Source organism: Xyrauchen texanus, chromosome 32 (genome assembly GCF_025860055.1).
Source record: "Xyrauchen texanus isolate HMW12.3.18 chromosome 32, RBS_HiC_50CHRs, whole genome shotgun sequence".
Classification (NCBI taxonomy): domain Eukaryota; kingdom Metazoa; phylum Chordata; class Actinopteri; order Cypriniformes; family Catostomidae; genus Xyrauchen; species Xyrauchen texanus.
The window spans coordinates 18,306,151-18,318,269 of record NC_068307.1 but is presented as its reverse complement, the minus strand read 5'-3'; the positions used below and the strand labels follow the sequence as shown (position 1 = coordinate 18,318,269).

At 37.5% G+C, this 12,119-nt stretch overlaps 1 protein-coding gene across 1 annotated transcript; it reads right to left on the bottom strand.

Moving 5' to 3' along the window:
• Positions 1-337: 337 nt before the first annotated feature.
• elavl1b (ELAV like RNA binding protein 1b) lies at positions 338-11,368 on the bottom strand. Its single transcript, XM_052101451.1, has 8 exons — positions 11,216-11,368; positions 10,614-10,679; positions 7,863-7,919; positions 7,507-7,684; positions 4,099-4,202; positions 3,190-3,343; positions 2,880-3,105; positions 338-1,933 (listed from the first exon to the last, which is right to left on the bottom strand). The coding sequence occupies exons 2-8, from the start codon at positions 10,647-10,649 to the stop codon at positions 1,609-1,611; spliced, it is 1,080 nt and encodes a 359-aa protein (XP_051957411.1). The 5' UTR covers positions 10,650-10,679; positions 11,216-11,368; the 3' UTR covers positions 338-1,608.
• Positions 11,369-12,119: the final 751 nt, after the last annotated feature.

Genomic DNA, 12,119 nt, shown 5'->3' with positions numbered 1-12,119 from the left:
ATATTTTTTGTGAGGATCGATATTTCAGATACAACATCAGTATCGGAAGCATCGATACTTTTAGGATCATTTTTTTCAATAGCCTACATTTTAAATCAAAGAAACAGTTTCCTTGCGTGAAACCAATTTACACAACTGAATTAAAAAAATAAATAAATAATAATTCAGTGCACACTGGTCCAAATCAGAATTGAAGCTTAATAGCACCTAATTATAGCCTTTAGACATAGCTTCTGATTATGAAAGTTGATGATCAGACAAATGTAACATGTCTGTTGAAAACAATCAGCAAATAAAGCATGATTAAAACAATAAAACTGAAAATTAAGCTTATTTGAATCTTTTACTCTCAAGCAACATTACATTTAAGAAGCATTTAGAAACCAAGTAACAATACATTTTTACAACAATGGCATTTATTGGAAGGAAACACATGAAACATCCTGCTACATGACTTCAGGTCACTATCAATGCAGACCCAAAGCACAACGTACAATTAAACTGATGTCAAACCTATCGACATATCTAAACATGCACATTAGCATAGTGCTGGCCTGCAACCTGATGTATTATTAAAGTACAGCGAGATCTTGGGACAATAAAATACAATTGTTATCTTATACATGGCCCTTTAAACTTCTGAAAAACCTTCAAAAAGCAAAATAAATTTCACAATGTAAAAAGCTACATTTGGGGGTTGCCTTGGTAAGAGCACTACACTGAAAATGTATGAACAATATTTATGCTGAAAATTCATCATTTAATACTGGTCTAAAAACTAGATTTAACAGCAGCCATGTGCCTACAACCCTGTATCAAATTGACTTAATTTAAGACAGAAACATTGTAAACCTTTTAAGTGGGGGGTGAGCCATCCATTCAATGATGCTTGTTTTTTTTTTTTTTAAACCTTTCTTTAAATGCTTTTCAACAAACGTCCAGATAAAATCAAACAATCATGAAAAAGTAACATGCTGTTAACTGCAAAACATTTAATGTCTACACAAAATATAAAATTAAACTGGTTGAAATACAACAAATATAGAAAGACAATTGTAAAAAAAAAAAAAAAAAAAAAACCTTATTCATTCCTTGACATCATATATGTGACAATACTTTACACTCCAGAGTTATTTGGTCCTTCAAACTTCCTTTCACAATACGGGATGGGTTAGTTGGAGAACTAGACGGGTGGCTGACACTACTTACAAAGGTCTAGAAGAGGTGAAAATGTGTGGTTTACACTGACACTCCTTCAGAAAATAAAAATGGACTAATGAGTCCAGTGTGATTAAAGGAAGGGAGGTTGAAAGAAGAGCAAAAACACTAACACATTTAGGGAGGGTGGACCTTGATGGTCCCCTGGATGTAATTTAAATTGCCCAGGGTTTCACAATGCCAGGCAATCATTAGGGATATATCATCACCTTACAAAAATTCTAAATTTTTACATATTTTCCTCAACTACAGAGTATAACACTAGCACACTTATTCACCCCAACAGAGATGCATTAATAGGTTTATGTAGACAGTCAACAATAACTGAAATTTTTAGAACAAACCTCAATGAACTTTAAGCTGTTAACAACAAAACTATACTTCTTTCCTTTACTTATGAGACTTGCTGCTTTTAAACGACACTTGTAGGACTTTGTCCCCCATGCGATATCCGTTGAGGCTAGCAATGGCCATTGCTGCCTCCTCGTAATTTGTCATGGTAACAAAACCAAACCCTTTGCACTTGTTGGTATTGAAGTCACGTATGACCTTGACATTGGTGACGGCACCAAAGGGACCAAACATCTGCCACAGAATCCCTTCATCTACATCTTGACCTAAATTATAGATAAAGATACACCAGCCTGAGGGAGAGCTGCCAGCCACATTCATATTAGAAACACCGCTCATGTGGTCAACACTCATGGGTGAAAACCTGTAAGAGCATGAGAGAGATTAATCAGAAGAGCAACTCTTATGACAGATATGATAATAAACACTTTTCACAAATAGTTAAATACCAACTAGGGCTGGGAGATATCAAATATTCCTAATATTCATTTAATGAGTTGAATAAATGTAATATAAAACAGAGTGGAAAACAAACTATATCAACTAGATTTCTGTATTTTTCTTGCATAAAACATATTCATTTAGAGAAGTAATTATTTAGCTATAGACCATTTCAAGGACTGTTTGTTGGTGACGTCAGTTTCATTAACATTTTCTGCTTGTCAAAACAGAACATTTAGCAGACACGGGCCACTTCTATTAAAATGAATTGAAGAAACTGGAATGCCTAACAGCAGCCAAAGGTAAACAGAAAAAATTCAGCCTCATCACTGCTGCCTTTAAACATAGTGCGCCTCTTCTCAGGAGAAGAGTCTTTGCCTGCTGGCGTCATCTTGTGTCCAGGAATGGAGCAGTAAGTGTATTGTGCGAGTTAGCTGCGACGCAGGGGATTGGAGCAAGCATCGCGGTGGGCCCGCTCAAGTGAAGCCGGCGCCACACGCACCTCACTACAATAACATTTGACTGCTTATCTGAAACATTTTATTGTAGACTTGACCAACCGTTTCGAGATTTGTCTTTCCCCATTTAAGTAGATAGGAGCTGTACAGACATGCTGCTTGTTTACATGGCTTCCAAAACTGCCCAACAGCATTTCAACAACAGCCGCAGAGTGGACCAACTTGCCTTGAAAAAGAGACTTTGTTGGTCTACGTTTGGATCATTCCAATTCATTCGTTTTCATTTCTATTCTTGAAATGGCCTATATTGCACAGACCCATTTCAAAAGGTATTTGAAAATCTACATTTAAGTTACTTTATTCAGACTAACGAACAACATTCAAACTTAAGGAAACATGTCGCTTTCTCACCTGATGCGCTGTTGTTGGTGGTGAACAGGTCCTCCGAACCGACGGGATTGAGTATGGTACAACTGTGAGAGCAGCTGGGAATTCTTGGTCTGGTTAGGACTGGCAGCAAACTTCACTGTGATGGGTTCAGATGCACCAGGTGGTTTGGAGCCATTGAGGTCTTTGATGGCTTCATCTGCTTCTGCCCTCTTATCAAACCGAATGAACGCAACACCACGTGACAGGCCTGAAACAATTCAGAAACAAAATTGAGACCCAGACAATATATTAAATGAGCAGTTAAAGGTGAAAAATTGTGCAGCATCATTACCAGAGGCTTGATCAACCAGCACACGGGAGTTTATGATGTGCCCGTAGCGGGTAAACATGTCCTCCACATCCTTTTGTGTCATGGTCTTGGGCAAACCACTGATGTACAGATTGGCATCTTTAATACTGTCAGAGCTTGGCCGGGCAAATGAGACCTGATATAATGGAGATAAAAAAAAACCTCATTAAAGACTACCCTTTAATGCAACATAAAATAATTTATGAAGTAAAAATGTAATGACATATGCTCCCATTATGGATAAAAAAATAATGAGGTTCCATTGTGTAGCTAAAGAGTAACCTCAAATGTGAGTTTCATGTATGAAATAGCAAAAAAATAAAAGACCAAAAAAAATATCCACAAATGATATTCTGCATTTCATATAGGTATAAAACAGTTTGTCTATGCCAACTAAAAAATTAAAATAAAAAAGGAAAAAACTTTGACAACTTTCTTTTTAATTTAAAATGCAGTGCAGGGCTTCTGTTCTCATACTCAAGCAAAATGGCCACTAACACAACCCCTCACTTTATGCACCAAAACAAGTTGCCAGATGAAAACAAAGGAATTATAGATTTTAATAATTAAAAAAAAAAGATCAGCAACTTCCGTATAATCGTGTATCTAATGTTTGATTTAACCATGCCAAGTCATCAAGGATAGCCAATCATACAGATTTTAAAAGGACAAAGTCCATTGACTTCAAACACCAAGAAAAAGAAAATTCATGAAACTGAAAGTAAAGAAAAGACAGAAAAACTGTTTCAAACTCATAAGATTATTCATAAAGCTCATTCCTTACAGAAAGCAGGCCGGACTGGAGCACGCCCTTTACTGCTTGGTATATACTTTAACATGGCACATCTAAAATGTAACACATGGAAACAGAAACACCTCTTTGCACGTTACCTTGATAGTTTTAGACTGAAGTCTCAGGCCATTGAGTGTATTGATTGCCCTTTCTGCATCACTAGGGTTAACATAGTTAACAAATCCGTACCCTAAACTGTGGCCTAGAGAAAACAAAAGGGGAAAAAAAAAACAAAATAAAAACAACAAACGTTTGTCCACATCCTGTCGACTAGTCTCTCAGCACAAAATAAATAATACAAGCTAATATTAAAAATGAACGACAACAGTAAAATAAAAAGTCACAAGATCATAAAAAAAAAAAAACAATTACCGTTTGACATCAGGAAAGAAAACTGTTATACAGTATTAGAACCAAACATCATATACAATCTTTATAGTTTAGCTTGTAGGCAAAAAATAAATAAATAAAAACAAAAATACCTTCCATCACCTCCTTAAAAATAAAAACAAAAAACATTAGTAGGTATTTCTAAACAAATAAAATACAGAACTCATTCATATCAACCATACATCACATAAAGTATTTTAAAACCCTTAAAAAGTGGGATGCTGGAGGTGGGGACAACCAAAATGTTTTTTCAAATAAAAGTAAATGGCATAGATGCATGAAGATGGCACCAGACTGACATCACTTAGCCACTTCAGGAACTCCACATGTGAATAGGAAATTGTTACTCCCCCCCCCAAAAAAAAATGGTATGACACCCTGTCTTCACCAGACTCAAGCAGCAAATAGATCCCATTACAATCAAAGCGGTCTATACTGGAAGCGTCCATTGCGGTGTGTTGCACTGACAGTAAAAGGAAGCCCAGGTGTATTGCAGATGTGCTGCTAGGGCTGGGCATTGAGTTGATAAAATTTAGGCACCAACTGAATTGCCTCTAAACAATAAGTATCAAAAAAAGTGCCAGTGATGGTCTGCATTTAGGCATCAACGAAAAACACTAGTTAACACCCAGAGACGCGGCTCACACATGAGGCTGTAGTGTGTCCCAACCCCCATAGATATAAAAGATCAAAAGTGTGGCTACATTTCACAAGGCTCGATGTCAACAGCGGCCAAGACTGACAACACAACAAATCTGATGAAGCACTTGACAGTGCATGGAATAAACTTAAGAGCAGAAAGATGCTCAGTCTTTGACTGCAAGACGACCGAGCCAGTGCAGTCATCCTCTCAGAGTCCTGCCACAGAGCTACCTTGAACATGCCCACCACACGAGTCCTCCAAAACTACTGATGAACGCAGCGGTGCTATGACTGGGACACCGACAGGTAAGGTTAACGTTTAGCAAACAAACAAAATCGCCTAAATTGTAGTGGTTCATGCTTGTGTACTTGTTAAATTAACGTTTCTGTGCGTGGTGACAGTCCTATAAACTGGGACCTACATAATGTTCGATATTGTTTGGATGTATGGCTATAGATAGCTCGCTAAATCAATGCCAAAAATGCTTTAAGGTTGACCGTAACTGATCAAGTTTAACTCACATGAAACTAGTTATCTTGTTAAACTGTACTTATCCTTACGGTTGTCTGAATTAACAGTTTAGCTTTCTTGTTTTTTCCCCTCCTCACATTAATGTTATAGCCTCTGCCAACTCTGGCATGAGGAGACCAGAAGGCTCAGAAATCTTTGAGTCTGGTTTTATTTTTAAAGTGTTGACTTTTTTTTTAACAAAGTTTTTTTGAGATAATGTGTATTGTAATCTTGTTAAAACGGATTATCAAATTGGTATCGGAAAAGGTAGTTTAGGAACCGGTATATTTTTTTTTTAGCGATACCCAGCCCTATGTGCTGCAGAGCTACTCTCTCTCATCCATCTTAAAATGATTTTAATTCTAAATATCATACATTATAATTTTTTTGCCATGAATTTTGTTTGTTGAATATGTAAATAAATTCTAACTGCTACAATACAGCCAGCATGTGATGCGTACTAATTTAACCCTCCTAATCATTGGTGTCTAGGGTATTACCAAAACAAATTTGCACTTTTTAAAAAAAGGGTTATGAAATTTGGATATTATTAACATGTAAATTCCTCAGTTAAAAAAGATGGACATCTGGACGATGAGGCTCTGCACCAAATTGTAAACTTTCACAGTGGAATATTGAATTTTTCTTATCTTGTGGTCAGACACCGAATTTGTTCTTTCATCTTTTTTTATGTGCATTTGTGTGTGCATGCACGCGTACATGAGTGTGTTCTGCATTCTCCTTTCTGGCTGTGTCAGTCCGTGTGAGTGCACATGCAGTGTGATTGTGTGTGTTGGGTTGTGTACAGTGGGTCTCACCCCTACATTTCTGTGTGTTCTGCATTGTGGCCAATTTATAGATTTTATTTGACAGATTTCAGAAAAAAATGCTGTTTTAGTCTCACCACTTTTTGTGAGAGTGGGTGGGTCTGTTTTGCAGTCTGGATATTTTAGTCACCCCTTAATTTCTATGTTTTTTCTACATTGTGGCCGATTTATATAGATGGCTAAAGCCGTTGCGGCATGTCAACAGTTGCGCCGTGCGTAGACAGGGTGTTAGAAAATAAATACATTGGTTTCTCCACTTGGCATGCCCAACAGCACACAAGTCAGAATAATGATGCCCATACTTTGTGTGGAAAAAGTAAAGCATTTTCAAAATGTCAAATGTGTTTTGAGCTTTATACAACCTTTTTACAGAAACTCGTTTAAAAGGAAAGCCTAAATGAAACTACTTTTGCAATGCATTGTGGGAGAACTCAAATCCAATAAAATTCTCTATGGACCTTATTCACAGTAGAGCCATCTTTAATGTTTGACAGGAAAACCACGAGGCTATGAGGGACAGACATCCAGTCTTTTCAATAGTTGTGAACTGTTTTGAATTTTTCTGTTTTACATGAAAAGTAGATAAAGAACTCCAGAAAACACAAGTAGATGAAAATTAGGCTAGATGTGATCTAGGAGCTGTATTTAGGAGCAATGTGCATGTCATTGAAGAGACAGCCTTTCCCTCACAGCTTCATTTTCATTACAAACAAAAAGTAAATATGGACTGGGAATAAGGACTATGGTATCAAATCTGGCCAATACCATCTTAATACCTTGTCTAATAGGAAAAACCAAAAGAGGAAAAACATGCAATTAAATAAAAAACAATAATTGAAACAATAATTGAAGCATAACATACCACAGTCAAAAGTGTAAAAAACCCTGACCCAAGGTTCAATACACTAATCAAAAGAAAAGACCCATGGTAACATATACATAAAAATAAAATATTGAAGAATACTATAATATTGTACAAATTTGTAGTTATAAACCCATGGAGAAATAAATAAGCATAAAAAAACAGCTCTTGGGTGATCGCTAATAAGACAATAAATGAAAGAATCTGACTCCATGTGAAACTATCACAAAAGAGATAGCCACTAACTCATTCTGCTGTGTTTGGGAAGATTTACCTGCCATTTTGTCCCTTATGAGTTTGGCTGACTCCACCTCCCCAATGCTGCTGAACAGACTTCGAAGCTCCTCTTGACTCATGTTCTGAGGCAGGTAGTTGACGATGAGGTTGGTTTTTGCATCACTGGGCTCATCGCCCATGTGGTCCTCGTAACCGTTCGGCATGTCATATACTTCCTGTTTCACAGAGAAAAAATGAGGAGTGAGCAAACTACAGAACCCATTTCAGAATTTTCCCAGTTAGAACAAAAACGAATGTGATTGATTACAAATTGAAGTTCCAACAAGTTTGTGAAAGTTAAATGATTAGCCAGCATCACTCCAGTCTTTACACTAAAATAAAGGTTGATCTTACCTTTACTGCGCTGGCACCCTTGTCTCTGTCATTACCCTGGCTCTGAACCTCACAAACCTGCAGCGTTAAGACAACACGTAAATATGGACTTAATAATAGAGGTTGACTGATATATCGGAGCCAACAGTAGCATTTATTTAACTATCGACCATTGCAAAAAATACATTAATTCAACACCGATAGATTTTAAGGTTTGTTTATTTAATTTCTCCGGCACTGGAGGGTTCTTCAGTTGAAACTCCTTGGTTCTACAGTATAACAGCGCACTCTAGTAGTTTATAAAATAAAAGACTTACTCCGCATGGAGTTTGTTGTATCATGTGACTAGACAGTGCAGAGGGATGGAAGCTTCAGAAGAGCATTTAAAACATCGACAGAGACAAGCTAAGGTATGTATACAATGCACATTATTATTACATATAATCATGGTAAAATCAATCAATCATTTATGACAACCAAATGTGGTTTGATAACTAATTGCTACACTGGAGGACTGCATTGCCAGCAAGGTGAAGGGGAAGTTTACTTTAGCTGTTCGAATGGTTAGAACAAAGTCAAAAATGGAAACTACCTACCCATTTGGAAGAAATGCCACATAGGAGTTTGCGCAGATCTGTTGAGTTACACACCCCCGCTATAAACATTGGCCCTCCAAAGAGGTTTTGTCATCAAGTAGATTTATATGTAAACCTGAGCTAACACACAGGTCCTATTTGGCTTTGTACTGTATTTATGTAACAGCTGAAAAACAAACACATTTGACCTGTAATAGTTCACTTAATCTCAGATGGCAAAAGGCTTTGAAGGTGATACCAGTGTAGGAGAAATGCATTGGAAGTCTTTCCCTGGAAACCAGTACTTTCTAAAGTTCAGTACTTTTTTACACAGAGAGGACATTTTTCATTCATATTAAATAATTGAAAAACTATGGGATTATTAGGGTACCTGGGTAGCTCAGCGAGTATTGTTGCGGACTACCACCCCAGGAGTTCACAAGTTCGAATCCAGGGTGTGCTGAGTGACTCCAGCCAGGTCTCCTAAGCAACCAAATTTGCCTGGTTGCTAGAGAGGGTAGTCACATGGGATAACCTCCTAGTGGTCACTATAATGTGAATGCCGCGGAGAATAGCGTGAAGCCTACACACAATATGACTCAAGATACGTGATAAGATGCAAGGGTTGACCGTCTCAGACACAAAGATTCGTCCTCCTCCACCTGGATTGAGGCGAGTCACTACGTCACATGAGTACTTAAGACCACATTGGGGAATTACAAATTGGGGAGAAAATAAAAAAAACGAAAAGGCTATTGGCCTGTTTTCCCACCTTAGTTAAAGGGCACCTATTATGGAATTTTGAAAATTACCTTTCATGTAGTGTGTAACATAGATTTAAGTGAACAAAAACATCCTGCAAAGTTTTATATATGAAAGTTCACTGTAAAAAAAGTTATTGTCTCTCAAAAGTAGGAGTCGACTCTGAGTCAATGTAATGAATCTATTTTCCAACGAGTCATTTTCCTTTTCGTTGTGACGTCAAGACGAAAAATTACCAAATTGGCCGCGCCCACTCATTGCGCGCGCAGACACCAGGGAAAACTTGAAAATATCACGTCGACAACAAGACGCTGTGTTCTGAAGTGCATATTAAAAGCGACCTTTTTTTCACTGCCCAGGGACGAGCATGTGAAGAATCAGTGGCTAGAGGTTATATTTACAACTATACCACACAAGTATAGCCCAAAACTTGTGCTGTGTTCGCGTCATTTTAATGACGATTGCTTTACGAACATGAATGCTTTCAAGTGTGGATTTGCAAGCCGGTTGATACTGAAGGAAGGTTCAGTACCAAGTTTATTTGGATCAGCTTCCTCCGAATCACAACCTGTAAGTATTATTAATAATTGTTGCTTTTATGTGTTTTTTAGCATGCTTAATAAGTATTTGTGTGTGTTGTGTAAGTTACGCTCAGCGCAGCTTCTAGGTCTCCAATGTCAAATTTTTTTTTAAATATGTGAAATGTTTGTCGATGTTATTGGAGTTGTCATAAAGAATAGAGCAATAACTTGTAGTAATGCAGTGCTTTACCAATATGTTTATTCGTTGGGCTAACGCAAACAATAACTGACTGGGTGTTTACCACCGAACTTTGGGCTAGGATCGCTAACATAAATCAACTCAAATTCCTTCTCTGATTTTGCTTTTTTTACTACAAAGCGGTGATGGGCGTTCCGTTTCCGACAATCTCTGCACAGAGTATACCAATCACAACTGACTGGGTCATTTTAACAATCACCGCAGATTAGCGTCACGCAAAGGAGGGGTTTGGAAAAATGAGTCGTTGAACGAATCATTTGGGAGTCGGTGAGCAAATCAGGTAAACATAAATGCATATTATAATTTTTTGTCATTGCATGCATGTAAAACTGTTGTTGGGGACTCCCAAAACAATATTAGGAACATTTTAAATGCCATAATAGGTGCCCTTTAATGTATAGCATCTACACTAAATAAAGCCATGGACATCACAGTAGAACATCTATTCAAGTACACTGTGATAAGACTGCTAGAATTAATTTAATCTCGGTCTCCATCATGGTGACACAAAGACTAACTACTCAATGGGCAGCATGAACTTCCATCCTACCTTAACACAGAATTGTTATGTTTAAGATTATTCGCCATTTCACTGAAAAATAATGCAATAAAATTGTATATTCCAAGAGCGCCAATTATAGAAATAAATACTTACTTTTAGATACCTTATGTGTCCTCTTCTGACGGCCATGTAGACGCTTAACAGCTTCAAGATTTAAGTCTGAAAAAGAGGAAAAAAGAAAGATCAACCTTTATAACAAAGACCACAGCCAATGCCAGCCAGGACATGCCCTCCCTCAATACGCATTTGCAACCGTGCACCACATTGTTTTGCCCATTGAAACGTTTTCATAGATTGCACTCGCCTGAAAATGAATAAATTTTACATGTCTCCCAATTACGATCAAAGAAACATCGATTCGTCATCTATTCTTAACCAAAAACAAACAATATAGGGTCTCTATATAGAAACGGTATGTAGGCTAAGCTACTTTGAATTATCTAAATTATGTAATTCCTGTAGTTTTTAGTAAGCACAATTAGATTTAATTTACTTAACCACGTAATTCTGTGATTTGCTATATGGGTAGTTTTAACAGATTAGAGTGGATGTACGGTCGCTCTTTTGAGGCCTTCTAGCATCAAGCTAACAGCGCACGCTGTTTGGGCGCGTGAGGCCCACACATTCATGAAAAAACATTTGCTCTGATTCAAGCAGACAAATGTGAAATTATTTTAAACCGAGCCAAGACGTACCTCAGGTTCCTTCTTCTTAAAGTGTCGTTAGAGTTAAGCAAGTCACCAGACCTTTCGGTTACAAAGCGAAGATCTGATCTATCTGCGTCGCACACGCTGATAAGCCCAAGACGTGAGTATGCGCAGGAGAGGCGATTAAACGGAAGTGAATTCGCGCCTCCTACTGGCTGCAGATCCCACCCTGGGAGAAGTGACGTACGAATTTCTTCTTCTTGCTTGGTGTTTTACTGCAGTTGGCATCCAAATTGTCGCATTACTGCCACCTACCGTCAATCGCTAATGTAGTCCTTGTTAATTAGATTAGTCCTTCTAGTCCAGTAATTTGATGTCAACATGTCCCTTTTTTGTTGCCTCTTTTGCCAATCTATCAGCATTGTAATTTCCCTGTATTCCCACATGTGCTGGGACCCACATGAATGTAATATTTCTCCCTAGTCTGCATATTCTTGAGTTTGTAAACAAAAATGTCATACAATAGCCTAATTATTGATGATGTCGAGTTATTCCATAATTAATTCTCACAAGGGCCGATACGGAGTCGCTTCATATTAGAGCGTTGTTATCCCTGGTCTGTTCAATCCTTTCTAATGCTATTAATATAGCATATAAATCAACTTAATACATTTAAGCTGTCAGATGTTCTTTTGTTGACTCCCATTTCATATCTAGAGACGAATACCGCAGCTCCTGTTGCATCCATTTGTAGATCCTTTGACCCATCTGTAAATATTTTTATGCTGACTTTGTACTTATAATGCTTGTATTCATAATATTCACTGGTTATATCTATACTTCTTCCACTCCCTTATATTTTCAAAAGCTTTAGATCAACCTTTGGGAAACCAAATTGGTTTATCAGACCACACCACAGTCTCAGCAAATTCTTTATCATACACTTCCATTT